General features: G+C 45.7%; 1 protein-coding gene across 1 annotated transcript; it reads left to right on the top strand.

The window, feature by feature from the left end:
* Positions 1-3,750: 3,750 nt before the first annotated feature.
* CHRNB3 (cholinergic receptor nicotinic beta 3 subunit) lies at positions 3,751-16,504 on the top strand. Its single transcript, XM_066181581.1, has 6 exons — positions 3,751-3,793; positions 6,825-6,976; positions 8,019-8,063; positions 12,474-12,583; positions 12,810-13,692; positions 14,977-16,504. The coding sequence occupies exons 1-6, from the start codon at positions 3,751-3,753 to the stop codon at positions 15,109-15,111; spliced, it is 1,368 nt and encodes a 455-aa protein (XP_066037678.1). The 3' UTR covers positions 15,112-16,504.
* The last annotated feature ends 767 nt before the right edge of the window (positions 16,505-17,271 follow it).

The following is a 17,271-nucleotide window of genomic DNA, read 5'->3' as shown; positions in this document are numbered from 1 at the left end:
TGGGACAGCGGCCACGGCGCTGCGGAAAGGCACGGAGCGGGGCGAGGCACCACCGGCAGTCGGGAGGGGCGGGCGAAGAAGGAGGAGGAGGTGGTGGAGGAGGAAAGTGGCGACAGTGCTGGGGCACTGCGGTTGAGATGCGGGCAGTGGGATGTGGTGCAGCTCCTGTCGGAAAAGGGTGTGAGGAGGAGGAGGGATGAATTAGAGGGGAAAAGGGCAGTCAGGAAGAGACTGAGGTTTGCTTGGTGGGGCCGGTACGCAAGCCAAGGAACAGGAGGGTGTTTGGGAAGGAAGGAAGCTGGAGGAGAGCAGACAGATGTATGGACATGTGGGTGGTTGGCTCCAGACTGTTCCATCTGGCACATGGAAATGTCTGGTGCTGCAAAAAGTGCTGGTGAGCTGGCTAAAAGCAGCTCTGTTCTTGCCCAGTGAAGATGTGAGGAGAAGTGTCTGCTACTGGCCAGAACTGAGATCAGAAAGGACCTGAGAAGTGTCAGGGCAGAGATGGGATTACAAGAGTTCTGTCCTTTCCCACCCCATTTTTGCTCCAGAAACTGTCCCTCCCTCAACCTCCTAAGAGCAAGTGTTCATCAGCTGGCTTCCTGTGTTATGCCAAATGGTACAAGATGGATTCAATTATCCCATGGGAGCTCCAGGGAGCCTGGCTCCATCACAAGTCCTGGCGCTCTGAGTGGGCCCTCCCTGGATTCTGGCATATCACCTACAGGGACCAGGGAAGCTGAGATGGGTTTTGGAGGAAGAAACAGGTCTACCTGAGAAGTCTCTCTTGTTCCATAGTGCTGTCTTACCTCTTTTTTCTCCTTCCTGGAGCTGATAAACCTAGGGGTGCAACAAACTCTACTTTGGCCCTGGGTTTTGGAAACAAAGCCTCACAAGTTCTGGCTCAGAGATTCTCCCATCTATGTCCTTTCTCTTCACCATTTCTCTCACTTTAGTCCAGTTTTCCCACCCTCTAATTGCCAACCAGCACTGTCACCTTCCCCTAGAATCTGTGTTTTCCATGCTTGACTGCATGGTGCCTTCAGGTAACATGGCTTAGGACCGTCCATCTTAAGCTTGAGTTTTCAGTTGCTGCTAGTATTAACCATGTGGGCTCAAACTGGTGGATTTCTGCCTCTAGATAGATTTCTCTTTTTCTTCTTCTTGGCATTTTTTCTGCCTAGAGGCTGAGGCTCAGCTCCAGTGTTGCTTGTGCCCAGGCAGTACCTGGCTCATTGCAGCCTGGATTTGCAGCCTCCTATTAGTTACAAATTCCATGAAACCTGTGGAAAAGCAGAGACATTTTTTCAACAGAGAATAGTCACTCAAGTACTGCCACAAGCAGAGCTCTGCCCAAGAATTAATTTGCTATCTCAGAGTGGATGCACCTCATGCGTCATGGCCCATCTGGCAAAATGGAGTATTCATGCATACCTTCCTTTCCAAAATGTTGAAGTGCATGGCTGCATGAAGACTTGTGAACAGAAAATAACAGAAAAACAGAATTCCTTTTCTGCAATACACTCCCCCGGCTCTCTGGTAACTCTGGAAGCCAATGACCAGGCAGACCTGGTCCTTACCTCTTGTCACAGTCTAGGCAGTGGGTGGGGACAATGGTAATGCAACAATACTTCGTATTTCCCTCCAAGCAACTATCATGTAGTAGCAAAAAGCCTACTCCTATATGCAGACAATAAATTAACTCCATTGCCACAAGGCAGCATGTTAAAACCCTGTGAAAAACAAGTGTCTCTCATATTGTCTAACAGAGCAATGCCTGAATGCAATCTCAGGTTGTACCTACAATCAGTGGTGTCAATGGGCAAAGGTTGGGGTTTGCAGTCTTGAAGCAAAATGACGGATGATGTCTGAGGGTGCTGAGTCCTGTACAGGACCACAGACATGATGGAATATATAGGGTAATCTGCAGAGAGCATTTTAAAGGGGTAAGCTTGTTGCAGAATAATTTGTATCAGGCAGGATGCTTGTGTTTAGTCACCACTCAATTTTGTGGCAGACTGTGGTGCTGTCTGTCCCATCACTATAGCCAAATGACTGCTGCTGTCTTGAAGACGGCATAAAAAATGGAGCTTTCCTGTGTACCTCAAGAAGTTTGTGCTTGTGCCTGGTGTTGACCTAAAAGGGAAACTGAGAAATTACAGCAGCTGGTGTTGAAAGTACATTTCATTGAAGATGGTCTTTTGGGAGCACTCTTGTTTTTGCATGGCTTTCTGCATCTGAGATGAGGAAAGGTGCAGAAGAAGGCAGCTGCTCCTCTAGTCCTTCTGGGTTACCATGGCAGATCTGAGGAGCTAGGAAGGGCCCTTGCAGATTTCTTCTGTGTGGAACAGTAGTGGAAAAAGCAAACTCACTGAGTTGCTGCTGGTGGCCTGCCTGAGAGCTAGGGATGAGATAGGTTGCAAGGCCACAGAAGCATGAATAAGTTGATAGGACACTACAAGAATGTTACTTGCAGCAGCAATGTGACTTTGAACCACACTTGAATGGCAACTTTTTCATTACAGGAGGCAGAATAATCTGGTAATATTACAGCTGCCAGTTATCAATCCTCTGTGAGGACCATAGATAAGGCAAATCTGAATCACAAAACTTGTGACTGTACCAGAATCTGGGCCACTGCAAGAAGTGTACCTGGTGTTGCTGAAAAAAAACAGGCTTCCCATATAAAAGTCAGCAAGCAACTGACTAGCCAGCAAGAACTAATCAAAGCAGGAGGAGTTTTGGGTCTGGGGACAAGCTAAAAGAATTTTGCATGCCTCTGCCTTGAACTTGAGAAGTTCAGGAGAAAGCCCTCTCTTTGGAGTGATATGCCAAAGGAACTCTCATTTGAGAAGAAAACAGAGAGGATCCTGATATCCTTCAGCAGAGGAGTGTCAAGGGGATGGGAAAAGAGGAACCTCCATCCCTTTTGATTTTCAGCAATTTCTGGTGGTTTCTGAATGGAGCCTTGTATGAGGTGTCACTGGGGAGGACTGTCAGAGGTCTGACTACAGAGGAACTGGCTAAATAATCCTCACTCCCATTGCTAAACACAAGATCTTGGGGCAACATTCTCTGTTAAGCTGTGCCAATGGATAGTACTGTGCAAGCATTTCTGTGCTGCTGCCTGTGATGTTTTGTGTAAGAGACAAATTTAGAAATCAGCATAGTTTTCCCACTTACATCATCTTGCTGTTTTTTCTTTAGTCCCCCCCCCCCCCCCCCCCCCCCCCCATTTTTTAGCTCGAGAACAGCAAGTATAGCATGAAAAATGAATAAGCTAACTTAGGTCTGTGGGGAGTTATTGGGCCAACCAATACAGCTGGAGCAAACAGATAATCTTTAAGGCATCTGATTTATCTTTGGGACTGAATTGCAGTCTGCTTTTTTCCCCAGCTGTAATTAGCAGTATCATAAAAGGTATTTTTTGTCCTTAAAAGACTTTTGCATACTCCTAGACCACAGTGCTTATAGCCACCTAAATATTGCTACAAAGAGATCAGTCAGAGTTTAGGACCCAGAGCCCTGTTTAAGGCTTATGGGATGTGACAGCTGACTGAATCAATGAAGTGTGATTTACCAAGTGTCATAATGAGGGCATGATAAGGCTAGAAAGGTGCTGCCTTGCCTTGCAGACTCAACTCTCTGCTTCGATTTTTAACTGGAGTGTTTTAGTCCCTGACAAAAATGAGACCAATTTGCTTATGAAAACAGAAGATCAGATTTAAAGGAAAAGCCACGGTGGTGCCCATGCTTTGCCTAGTGCTCTTTGCTCTGTGTCTGAGCCACTCAGGTAGGTGTGATTTCTTCTTCTTCTTCTTCTTCCAAGCTGCACTGCAGGTGTTCAAGTTTTATTTTCTGCTGGCTGGTTAGCTGCTGCTTTCTGGGATACAATGAATGCTGGCTAACCTTGGTCATCCTTTAAACACTGTGTGAGTAGCAGAGGGTTATATCAGTTACTGCCTTTGTATTGCACCCAGAGTAATTTTGACTACTAGGTTTTAATAACTGGCAATGGGGAAATTTCTGGCTAGAAATTAACAAAAAATCCTAAGCTCGACTTTTGGCTGCTAAAGGGAATTAAGGGAGAATTTCTTTCAACAACAGAAAAACCGAAATTCTTCACGCAAACTGATTAAAGGCTAAGTGTCTTGTCTGTATGTATTGGAGTGTTTTGCATGTTTGTTTAGCAGTCTTTCTGCCCCAGAACTCCTGTTCTGCACCAGTGGGGAACTGCTACTTGGATAGATCACAGAGAGACACAGGAACCTGGGGAAGGGGGGAGATGGCAGACAGTGCTTGAGTACTTGAATGCATGTTAACCTGCCAGGGAGCTCCCCAGTTTTTGCCTCTCAGTGCATCATATGGTAGATCCAGGGATGTATCTGTCCTATGGCTGCTTTTCTGTCTTTCTCAAAGGCATTGCTACTTTATTCAATGTTTTCTTTATGGCTTTATCTAGCTTAACCACAAAGTGGGGCTTGGTCAAAGGAACTGTTAGGCTATTTCTGCACATGATATTTCTTATTTCTCATTAATAACTTCTGTTTTTAAACTGTCTTTGTACAAGTACTGGGGCTGTCTTGTAGACACAGCAATCCATCTGTCTGACTTTCTTCCTTGTGAGACTCCTCAAGTCTTTTTCACTTTTTTGTGGTTTTCTCAACAGATGAATTTCAACATATCCAGCCCCAAATCCAGCTTTACTACCTGTCTTCTATATCCATTTGAGGCATTAAGTACCTGAACTTTATGTGGGATATGGGCTGTGAAATGGCACCATTCTCTTTTGAGGGAGGTCATACACGCCCATGTACTCAAAGGGTGTGTGGCTGCATGTATCTGTGCAGGATGTCATACGCAAATAAAAACAGAGCAATGTATTCTGGCGTGAAGACAGAGCTGGTTTTAATTCTGCATATTTTGGGGTTATGGGTTTTTCTATTCAATGGGTTTTCTGTTAATTTTCCTGTTTTTAACAACCACACACCCCTATGAATCTCCTAAAGGGAAGGCGAAATGTCTAGGAGATGGAGCCTCTGCAAAGACTCTGAGGTTGTGGGTAGTGAGGGTAGGGAAATGTGCTCTTTCTCTTCCTTTGGCTGCAGAGGCAATACTCGTCTGCCATGTTTGGGCAGCCAATCTAGTTTCCTAGGAGAGACTGCAGACTCTGTGGTGGAGCTAGGGTCAGGTCTGGCCTTAGAATAAACCCTGGAACAAGCAGAAGGGACATTTGTGGCAATAGCAGCCCTCAAGGGCTTGTGACAAAGTGACAAGACAGAATGTAGCCACTGGACTGCTATAAACTATGCTGACAGCTTCATGGGCCATGCCTGGCTGTGGGATGGAGCATGTGGAAATGAGTCTGGCTCCCTCTGACCAGCTGGCCTCTACCTGCCCAGGGCTTGGCAACCCCACCACACCTGTATTACAGCTACAGAGGACGAACATAGCTTGTGCTAGAACATCTGGCAGTAAAGTTGTTATCCTGTGAGTGCAAGCACTAGGTTTCAGAGTTTATAGCTCCTCAAAGAGGAATGGTATCTTGCTGTGACTAGAAGTGGGGAATGACACTTGTGCTATCCTGAGATGATCCAGACAGCATTTGAAGAATGATTTTGTCCCATGGAAAGCTCTGTTATGAGAGCAGATTTTTGCTTTGGGCAGTTCTTCAGCTGTGTTGCTTGCTGCTAGGTCTAGTCTTGTCTGCAGCCTCAGACAGACCGTGGCCGAAGTGGAGAAGGCTGCACAGCCTGTTGTGCTCAGCAGATGGGCAGCAGCTGCTCGGGAAGAGGCCACGGGCAGAGATAGTGATCCATGGTCACATCCTTTCCTCCATGTAGAGGTAGAGCACAAGCCTCTGCCTCCAGTTTTCTCTCCGGAGGGGCTGCTGGGTTTGAATGTCTTTTTTCTCCTTGTGGCACAGGGACCCTGCAGGGGGCTGCCTTAACTCTGATTCCTGATGCACATGGTGTGTGAGCATATTGACTGTGCCCTCCAGGGCTCTCCCACTCTCAGGTCCTGGCACCATCCCGGGGCTATGACAGTCTGCCTGCAGACCCCTCCTGCACCTAATGCTTGGCAATCCAGGTACAGGTGTTCTGCTCACCCTGGGGCTGGCAGGGCACAAGCTTGGGTCCTGGTCAGTGTCCTCTGAGGTCCCTTTTGACTGCTGACACAGCAATATTGGCTGTGATCCCTGCTGTGTGGGGCCAGTCTTTTTTCCTCCATGGTGGCTTTGAAGAGAGGTAAAATCCTTCTCACCCTTGTTTGCTGTCTATGTGCACAAGGGAAGAGATGGAGGTCATGTCAGAAGCTCAACATCGTAGGGAGTGAGGCTGAAGTTTGGAAATGGATGGAGGGTCTGAACTGTTCTTACCCCTTCATGGTAGCAAGGGGAAGGAAGAGCATGGTGTCAGTGACTGTGGGAGTCACAAGTCATGCAGGTACAGACCATGATTGCTCTGTGCTTGCCTGGCAGATCTAGCCCTGACTGCATCATCCAGCTCCTACTGCTGTCAGGTGGGCTCTTTTTGCTTTGGCAAAAAGGCCTTAGAAAACATAAACCTAGTACAGAGTCATTACCACTCTGGTCTGATGATTTTTTTTTTTGTATGTGAGTTGGGCTTGGGTTATCTTGCCTTTCCATTCACTTGCTCTGGTTATGCTGAGAGTCTGTGCATCTGAATTCCTGCAGCATTTTCTGTACAAGACAAGACCTGCCCAGAGGTGAATTTTTCTCACATCACTGCTCTGCTTCACGTCATGGCATTCTCCAGGTCTGTTTTCTGGCAATGCCTCCACTCTGTGTTACTCTCTTCTAGATGTGAATGCCTTCAGTTCAGTTGCTGAAAATGAAGATGCGCTCCTCAAGCGCTTATTTGAAGGCTATCAGAAATGGGTCCGCCCTGTGGAAAACTCCAACGACACCATCCAAGTCCATTTTGGGTTAAAGATATCACAGCTTGTGGATGTGGTAAGTGTTGTGTTAGTAAAATACCACTTTTATAGATAGTTGTGCCTCCACCTGGGAGGATTGGTAATGTAATTAACTTTTGCCTCCTGACACAAGAAATGCACAGTGATGGTTGGGCAGCAAAACACTGAGCATGAAATGGTGGTGATATGACCTCCTTTCCATCGCCCCCCCCCCCCCCCTCCAAGCATGGACTGTAGGACTCATTTGTTTGGAAGGAAACCTGAGGGTCCTTTTTTCACTGCTGTTCTCAGGGAATTAAGGCCTAATTTCCATTAGGTTTTAATCAAACAACCCATGCCAGACAGTCCTTGATGTCTACATTGCAATTTAATGACAAGACAGCTACAGGAGAGGACTGACAAAGGGTAAGAGCGGGTTGGACATTTTTCACTCCAAGCAAGCTTGCAGTAAGGCCAAAGGTAGTTGAAGTCTTAACCCAGCTGGTCACTAAGATAAAACTCTGGAGGCAAAATAGATAATCCTGTGTTTTTGTCCATGTGGAAATTTTCCCTTCTCTTTCCACTGCAAGGCACAGTGGAATTTGCACAATGCCCAGAGGTACCTACACAACTGTGTTCTCCTTACACCCCCTAGCCTCTGGCAATGTCCCCTTCCTTGGCTGTGGAAGGAACAGTCTAATTTTGTGCTTTATTTACATATTTAGGACAATGCTTCAGCTTGTATCTTCCCAAACTCACTCCAGGCTCAGCAGTGGGGGGAGATGAGCCACCCTGTGAGCCCACAACCATGTGTGACCTGATACCAGGCTGAGCCCTGCTGCATTCTGAGTCTTTGGCATATGATTCCTGTGAAATGTCAGACCTCAGTTTTCCAACCTCAGGGGCACCCACCAATAGCAGGGATGGCACCTAGAAAGTCAGTCAATTTCCCTCAACAGTGACTGAAGAACCCAAGTCCATGGGGAAACAGGACCACAGGGATCTCCTCATCTTGGCACAGGGTTGGACTCAGGAGACATAGGGTCTGTTTCTCATGGCTGCTTTGGTATTGTAATCTTCTCTCCCTTGTGTCACTCTAGGATGAGAAGAATCAGCTGATGACAACCAACGTGTGGCTGAAACAGGTAAAATAGACCACATCAGACCTCCCTTTTCCCCACGTGGAGCTGCTGAGCTGAGTAGCTATCTCAGTCTGCTGCCCACCATGCCATCTATCCCATTTTATGATACTGAGTTGCCAGCTCCAAGATACCTAATCTGAATTTTTTACTTCACTCTTCTCACTTCAGCAGATGTATAGAGATAGAAAGGCAGGCAGGTAGGGTACCCTCTTCTGACCTGCACCCCAGCTGTGTGCTCAAGCCAGCTGTATTTCAGGGAAAGGACACAGCTGGTACTGCAGTGGCTATCCCTGGGATGTTGTATGTGCCCTGAGGGACTATTCTGTCTCAGCCTTAGAGGTCATACAGGTACTGTTTCCCTTACCTGAGCCAGGAGTGGTGCCTTGGATAGATTTCTTCATTCCTCAGCATAGGTAAAGAGAAAGCAGAGGCCAGTATGTTATACACACACACACCACAGACTGTTTCCCATTAAAAGCTGCAGCAAATTAATCAGATCTCTATATCATAATTGCTTCTGGAACTGACAGTGATTGATACAAATGCGGGAAAGGTGCAAGTTGAACTGTTAGGTCTCCTTTCTTCTTCTTCACTCCTGAAGAACACTGTTTTTTGTTTAGGTTACGTTGCACCAGTTTAATGACCTTGTGACAATTATTTTAAGTCTCTCAGCCTTGTGAGTATCTGTAAAGATGTCAACTGATCCCAGGCAGAGGGCATAAAAAAGCAAACCGTACTTGAAATCATGCCATGGGGAAAGGTTTTTGGGGGTCACTGGGCTGGTGGATGAGAAATGTGATTCAATTTTTGTATCAGTCTGGGTCCTATACTGCTGCAGTGAGTGTGAGATTCTGGCTGGAGCAAGACCCCTAAAACCCACATGGATATTGTGTGTAAAGATAATCACTCCCTTGAAGAAGGGAAAAGCTCAGACTTCCCCTCACTGTGGGGAAGACAGGATTCTCCCCTTTTGCTGAAGAAATTTCTCTCTGATCCAAATACAGCTGCTGGGAGCCTGCCCTGAATTATCTGCAGTATTACAATTTCCCCATCTTCAGCTGGAATTGTAGAGCCCCTTTTGTGCACAAGGCCATATATTGGCTCCCTTACTTTGCGAATCCACTTGGGCAGACAGCAGAGCCATTCTGTAAAAGGCCCTCATCTGCCCTCATCTGTCCTCTCTCTATTGCAACCCTCTCTCATTGCAGGCTGTAGCACCCACCTTCACCTGCAGGTCCAAGTCCTGTGCATTGTAGACACACTGATTTCTCTGCAAGCCTTTGGAATCCTCAGATTTTAACCAGGGCAGCTCCTCAGGGAAACTCAGGACTCTGGTTTCCCAGAGCTGGGCTCTCTGGAGTTGTTATACCGCTTCTCCATCTGATGGGCTGAGAACATCAAGACCCAAGGTAGTGCAAAGAAAATGAGGCACAGGCTGCGATTTTCATATGAATAAGTGCCCTCAGGCTGAGCACTAAATACGTGGGCCTGACTCATGTGTCCTGCTGTGGAAATCATACGCTCATGTAGGCCCAGCTCCCTCAGCTTTTCCTTGTAAGAGAGATGCTCTGGCCCCCTCATCGTGTTTGTTACCCTCTGCTGGACCTGCTCTGGGAGCTCCATGTCTTTTTTTGTCCTGAGGAGCCCAGAACTGCACACAGCACTTCAGATGTGCCTCACCAGGGCTGAGTAGAGGGACAGGATCACCTCCCTTGACCTGCTGGCAATGCTTTTCCTAATGCACCCCATGATCCCACTGGCCTTCTTGGCCCACAGGACATACTGCTGGCTCATGGACAACTTGTTGTCCACCAGGACCCCCGGGTCCTTCTCCACAGAGCTGCTTTCCAGCAGGTCACCTCCAGCCTGTGGTGGTGCCTGGGGTTGTTCCTCCCGAGGTGCAGGAGCCTGCACTGGCCTCTGTTGAATTTCAGTTGTTTCTTCTCCCATCCCTTCAGCCTGTTGAGGTCCTTCTGAAGGGCAGCACATCCCTCTGGGGTATTAGCCACTTCGAACTTTGTGTCATCAGGGAACTTGCTGAGGAGGCATCTGCCTGTTTATCCAAGTCACTAAATAAGTTGAATAAGTTAAAAAACACTGGGCCCAGTGTGGAACCCTGGGAGACACCACCAATGACAGGCTTCCAACCAGACCCTGTGGCACTGATTACAAACTCTTTGGGATCTGCCGTTCTGCCAGGTCTTGATCCACCTCACTGTCCACTCATCCAGTCCAAATGTCCTACGAGGATATTGTGAGAGAGACAGTGTTGAAAGCCTTGCTGTAGTCAAGGTAGACAATATCCAGTGCTCTCCCCTTGTCCATCCAGGGAGTTGTTTCATCATAGAAGGCAATCAGGTTGGTCAAGCATGATTTACTTTTAGTGAATTCATGCTGATTGCTCCTGATCACATCATAATTTCTCAGAAAGAGTCTTACTTTTCTTGGATAAGGAAAGCTTGAACACAAGCATTTACTTTTTTTTGGTAACTTCAAATATCCTGATGCTCAAGATAGTGGGACTTGATACACAAGCAGGCTGACACACAAGGTTCAGAGGAGCCTTTAGTCATTGCTGAGAAGGTGTCTGGATTCAGGCAAGCTGTGGGGTCTACTAGCAAAAGTCAAGAATCTGGGTCCAATGTTTTTTATTCTATTAGCAGTGGGTTAAACTCTTCAGTGGGAGCACAGAAATGGGAATCTGGCAGAACTGGAGGAAGGTGAGAGTGATTTCAATGTCTTGAGCAACTTGGAAGAAAGGGGGAAGAGAGTAAACAGCCTTATGCATCTGCTGCTACAGTTTGTGTCAGCATAGCCCACAGGGAGATTCCTGTTTTAAACTGCTCATCTTTGAAGTCTGCACACAACCTATTTTCTGCTCTAGTAAGAAGACACAACCATTTGCCTTGCAGACACGAAAGAGCACTTTAGCTGGGAGAGAAATCAATGCAGGACTGGGGGAAAGCAAAGAGTATTGCAGATGGAGCAAATAACCCCGCTCCAATTCAACTCCAGAGGGATGATTCTGTCTCCAGGTGGCTCACAGGGTAGTTGCTGCTCTTGTGTTAATGGAAGCTACAAGATGACTCTATTGGTTGCTGCTCAGCCCCGACTGTCCCCTTGCATGGTGTATGTTTCCAGCTTAAGCCCTGCAATTGTACCTACTACAGGAAGTGTCTAGGACTTCGGTGAGACTGTGACCACTTAAAAGCCTAGGCTGCTGGAGACATCTGTTAGATACCCATCCTCAGAGAAAAGTTAATGCTAAAAATGGTGTTCTCTGTCTTGGATGCTGAGGCTATGAGCAGAAATGGCCCCTCTTCTCTTTCCACACCTGAACAATAATAAATGTCTCAACATATAGCTGTGAAAAGCATGTGGAATCAAAGAAACAAAAAGGGAACAACATGGGGAATTAATAGACAATCTTGCTTTTTTTGGTTCATCCTTAAGTCATGGAGGAAATTGCCCAGTGAAGGGTGAAACCTCCACATCCCTGGAGATCTCTTAGTGCTGCAGCTTAATGGAAACTGGTTCATCTTCCACTTCTTGGTATTGACCACAGTCTACAGCTCTTGCATCATGTTGCTGCTATTTCTGTGGACGAATGAATAGCCTCATCAATAATGAACAAGGATCAGAGAGCTGATTTTCCATTGCTTTTCTGTGGAAATCTCCAGGTTGTTGGATACACTTTGTTAGGATCTCCCTATCTGAAAATCTAAAAAAAAGGGAGAAAAATTATTCTACAGTTCAGCATGATGAAAATGGAGAGGGCTCATCCTGCTTTTGTCACCAAATACTTTACAATAGCGTAATATTATTTCTCCTGCAATAGTCTGCAGGTCTTTCTGGTGAAAGACCAATTTCTTTTCTTTTTGCAAGGACGGTGCACAGATATTAGGTGTTGTATTCCAGTCACTGAAAAAAGACAGGTATCCACTGAAAAGTGAATTAAAGCCACCTCTACTCACTTGATTGCTAGTACCTACACCTCCTAGGGTCCATGGGATCTTCCATGGGGTCAATGTCAGCCAAAACCAGCTTGGGCTGCTTCTCAGAGAGAAGAAAAGCTGCTGCACTAAAGAGAAGTGGCTCCTTCCTTCTAGACTACTCTCAGGTGGGCTGGACAAGGTGGTGAGTGAAGTGAGAGTCAAGTGCTCTCCAGGAGTGCTGGCCTTAGGGTTGCCAGCCTAGGGATGGGTTGTTGGGTCTCACCTGTGTCTGGAGGGGCAGTGCTTGTGGGGATTAACACCTCCCAGCCATTCCTGTCTGGCACCCTCTCTGCAGCTGAGCAGCCTTATACTAGGCTCTGCCTGCTGTGCAGTGCATGCAGTTGTTGAGGCACATGCAGGGGTGAGGAAAGATGCTACTGCATATGAGTGGACAGAGGACTCTGCTGTTCTGTTACAGGAATGGATCGACCACAAGCTCTCCTGGAATCCAGATGAATATGGTGGCATCACAGCTATCCGAGTCCCCTCTGAGTCTCTGTGGCTTCCCGACATTGTTTTGTTCAAAAAGTGAGTAGCATGGCTCCTTGCTCTGGGCTTAGGCCAGAGCTTGGGCAAGGCATGTCAGCTGCCGGGAGGCTTGTGTGTGCTGTCAGAAGGCTGCTTCTTTAGGCAGTGTGAATGTTTTGCACCTTGTGCTCCAGGTGAGGGATACAGAAGGCAGAACTGATATGGGGTAGGACTGGGGCAAACATAGTCCTGACCTTGGTACTGTTTCTTCCTGTCCAACTCCCAGTGCTGACGGACGTTTTGAGGGATCCCTGATGACCAAAGCCATAGTGAAGTACAATGGAGTGGTGACCTGGACACCACCAGCCAGTTATAAGAGCTCCTGCACAATGGATGTGACCTTCTTCCCCTTCGACAGGCAGAACTGCTCCATGAAGTTTGGGTCGTGGACATATGATGGCAATATGGTGGACTTGATTTTAGTGGATGAAAATGTAGATAGGAAAGACTTCTTTGATAACGGGGAGTGGGAGATCTTGAATGCCAAAGGTATGAAAGGCAACAGGAAGGATGGGCTGTACTCTTACCCATTTGTCACTTACTCCTTTGTGTTGAGGCGCCTTCCATTGTTTTACACTCTTTTCTTAATAATTCCTTGCCTGGGATTGTCTTTTCTAACTGTCCTGGTATTTTACCTACCTTCAGATGAAGGAGAAAAGCTTTCATTGTCGACGTCAGTTCTAGTCTCCCTCACTGTTTTTCTTTTAGTGATTGAGGAAATAATCCCTTCTTCTTCCAAAGTCATCCCTCTTATTGGTGAGTATCTGCTCTTCATCATGATTTTTGTGACCCTCTCTATCATCGTGACTGTGTTTGTTATCAATGTCCACCACCGATCCTCAGCAACTTACCATCCCATGGCTCCCTGGGTTAAAAGGCTCTTTCTCCAGAAGTTGCCTCGTCTGCTCTGCATGAAGGGCCACATAGATCGCTACTCATTCTCAGAGGCTGAAGAAAAGGGAACCGCCTTGAAATCAAAATTTCTGGGGAAGCATAAATACAAGCAAGGAAAAGATGGAGAAAAAGTTGTTATTGCCTTTCTGGAAAAGGCAGCTGACTCCATTCGGTACATTTCCAGGCATGTTAAAAAGGAGCATTTCATCAGACAGGTAGGTGGAGGGAGGGCAAGGAGGGAATCACACTTTCCTTGACAGCAATTGCTTCCAAACTCTTTCCTTTTCTGCATGCTTTTCCCCTTGTCTCTCCCTCCTGCTCTCCTCTGAGACGTATTCTTCCTCAGACCTTGATAAATAATATGTTTTTTGAGACAACACATAACTTTGAGTCAAGTGTATTTTTCTGTGAGAGTCCCTGCTCTTCACAGATGCAAGACTCCAGGAGCCTGTCCTGGAGGAATTAATGGTTTGGGATTATTTGAATAACCTTGTCCTGTGTAAGTTTGGGATACACATGAATCTGGAAGCCTCTAAACTGTCAGATGCTCAAAAAATGTAACTTTCACACTTAGAGGCAAGCTCTATGGCATTTGCTATATGCCAGTCCTGGCCTCCCAGCACATACTGTGCACTGCATAGCTGCTTTGTTTAGAGTGAAGATCTTCTAGATTTTCACTAGCACCTATTTAAATTAGCTCTCAACTTCTATGCTTCACCTCTCAATGAACTTCCTGGCTTTTAAAATGGCAAATTACTGTGTTTGCAAACAATGCATCTCATGCAAGGGTAGGACAGCAGAGCAATGCAGCTAGCAGCATTTGGAAAATCTTCTGTTAGCAACCTCCCAGCAAGAGTTAGGGCTTTGTTCAAACTGTGCTGAGAGGTCTAAAGCAGAAAGAAGAGCAGTAAATCAAACACATATCATACTGTCCATGACTGAAACCTGTTTGAAGGTGAAATAATTTTTGTAAAAACGTCCCTTGAATCACCTTAATAAATAGGACAATTGTGTGTGCATAGTTGTGCCAACACTCACAATTTAAAACTCCCCTCCTGAGTGTACCCAATCTGAGTCAACAAATCACTTAAGCAAACACAAGTAAATCAAAATGCTTGTAGTGGAATCAATGGCTGTATCCAAGAGCCTCATCCTGGCACTTAGAGGAAAATGCGGGTCTATAAAAATAAATCCAGTTCATTGTAAAGCTGTCTTCAGGGCTAAGTCCGTAAATTTTCATATATACACTTAACTAAAAGCTTTTGCACAGGCTGAAGAAGTCTCATCACCATGTGCACAGAACTGTGGAATTGTTTTGGGGGTTCGAGCGATTTGCAGTTTTGAGTGCTGAAAAGGTGATCTCTGTTAGTTTTAGGCTACCACATACTATACATGTTTAATTTTAAAGCCAGATTTGGGGAGCTGAAATATATGTAACAGTATCAACACAGTACCAGGCTTGTTACTATTCATGTTTATCCTCCCTCTGTCCTTCCCAGGTTGTACAAGACTGGAAATTTGTAGCTCAAGTCCTGGATCGGATCTTCCTGTGGTTATTTCTGATGGTGTCAGTTACAGGTTCAGTTCTCATCTTTACCCCTGCATTACGAATGTGGCTGAACAATACTTTGTAGAAAACAGTCCCACAGTGACATACAACAAGTACAGTGCCAAGGGATGGACGGTAGTGCCTTGGAGCTTGGTCTCTGCTGTACAAGAGGAAGAAGCAGCAAGAATGAGGGAAGTTGATGGGAACAGTGGGCATTTATTAGTGCTTTCAATCATCATAATAACTCTACCAGTTACAGATTTTGCTGAAATCAGAGAAGAGCTTGGTGCACAGCCAAGGCCTAAGTGAACTGGGGTTGCACAACTAGGTTATAATTATTTTATTGTTAGCTTGGTTGTATTACTATAAAAGCCAAGATTATTAGTTGAAATTGGAAATAGGTCTTGCACAATCATTATTGTGCAGATAATACCAGTTAAAATGCTACATTGTAAAAGAAGTTACAGTACGAACATAAATCTCTACTCAGTTTATCTGTGCTTCCAGATAAAACCATTAAGTGTCTACAGGTTGCCGTATGCATGTGTCAGAACTGGCAATTGCATGGGCATTTGTGTCAGAGGAAGTATAAATTCTTCTTAGATGGGCTGCTCAAAACCTTGACTTTCTAGCTGCACCTTGCTGCAGGATGAGCTCAACATGGGCAGAACCTACCACTGCCCACATGCTACCAGCCTTTATGGCATGGGCACTTCATCTCTCACCTCAGCCACCAGGAAGCTACAAGGTATTGCCCACTTTTCAATATTATTTGCAATTTTGCTTGCTGCTCTGTAACGTACCAGAAGGCTGACAAAGTGAGGATTTTTCCCCATGTTCCACATTTAGAAACTATGATTCCTTCACCTGCTTGTTCACAAGGAAGATCACATAAGCGAAGGTGGTTATGCTACTCCATAAGGCAACGGTGATATTCCTGAAGTGATCATGTGGAGGGAAGATGCAGACATCTCTTTTGGCACATGAAATTTGTGACTGTTGCAGAAGCGGCCTGTCTCTTGAGACCTATGGGGTGGGCTGGTCACCAGAAAGATACATTTTTGGATGCTGGCTTGTCCATGTTTCCTAGGCAATTCAGAATTTAGTTACTTTGATTCATTTATTGTGGGACCCTTTTGCATGATTAGAAACAGCTCTTAAAAGTCTTAAATAAGTGAGATGTGACAGAAAACACCCAGGTGAAACTCTTTAACACAGGAATGAAGCTTTCACCACTTTTTCTGGGGCAGTGTTTACCAACATGGTGTGCTTTAGAAAATCCCATTCAGAACTTGCAAGTATTTTCAAGGTTAGCAAGGGATTTTGAAAGCAAATTTTTGACAATCTAAATACGTGTTAAAGTTTTGCCTAGCCTTGAAACTGTTTCCTTGGAGATGAAGGTTAGAAAGTCTTAAATATATAGAGGTGTTCTTGTGCTTGGATTGTGCACACACACCAGACCTCCATGAGTTAATGTAATCCCATCAAGTTGTATCAATGCAGAAACTTCTGTTCACTTGTGCAATTATTATTAATAAAGATGTATTCAGTAAATGATTCCTGGGGTGTCCATACACTGGCTTTGCTGTTGATTTGTTGTCAACAATGCTATACTATAGCCTTTTAAAACTTCTGTCTCAAATCTATTCAAACAGAGGGGCTGAGTTGTTCTTGGAAAGTCCCCATTACTTTTTAGCTCTGTATGTGAGTTTGAACAAGAAGCATTCAGATGTGGTTATTATATTGCTGGAATAAGCCCATTTAGTGTAGCATATTCAGAGAGATGTCTTAGCATAAGACACTGGCATAAAACTCATACACATTGACCATTCTATCAGTTGCTCCTCCCTTCTTGCATAAAGTGCTTTTGTTCTCCTAGACAGTGCAGTGAAATGTCTGTGGGAAAAGAGCAAGGAAGCTCTTCTTTCCAGTATTTCCAGACTCTTGAGCTCCCTGTGAGCACTGCTTCCAGGAGGCTGCCTTTTAGCCATGACAGATGACAACCTCCTCCCCTGGGCAACAGCCTCAGGTGTCCATCTGACAGGTGGTCATGTCTCCACCATGCAACACTTCAGTTGCCCACTTGCAGGCAACACACGGCTCTGTCTCACATGTCTCTGTCTGATGCCAAGCTGCTTTTTCTGGCTTATGCTGGTGAAGATCAGCAGAGCTCATGTGTTGGACATGTATGAAAATTGCACAGGGATGGCTTCTGGCCTTAAGTCTTCCTAGCTTTGCATCTGAT

Source organism: Chamaea fasciata, unplaced genomic scaffold (assembly GCF_029207755.1).
Source record: "Chamaea fasciata isolate MVZ Bird 193981 ecotype frontalis unplaced genomic scaffold, bChaFas1.0.hap1 SCAF_4, whole genome shotgun sequence".
In the NCBI taxonomy this organism is placed as follows: Eukaryota; Metazoa; Chordata; class Aves; order Passeriformes; family Sylviidae; genus Chamaea; species Chamaea fasciata.
This window is presented reverse-complemented; position numbering and strand designations above follow the sequence as displayed.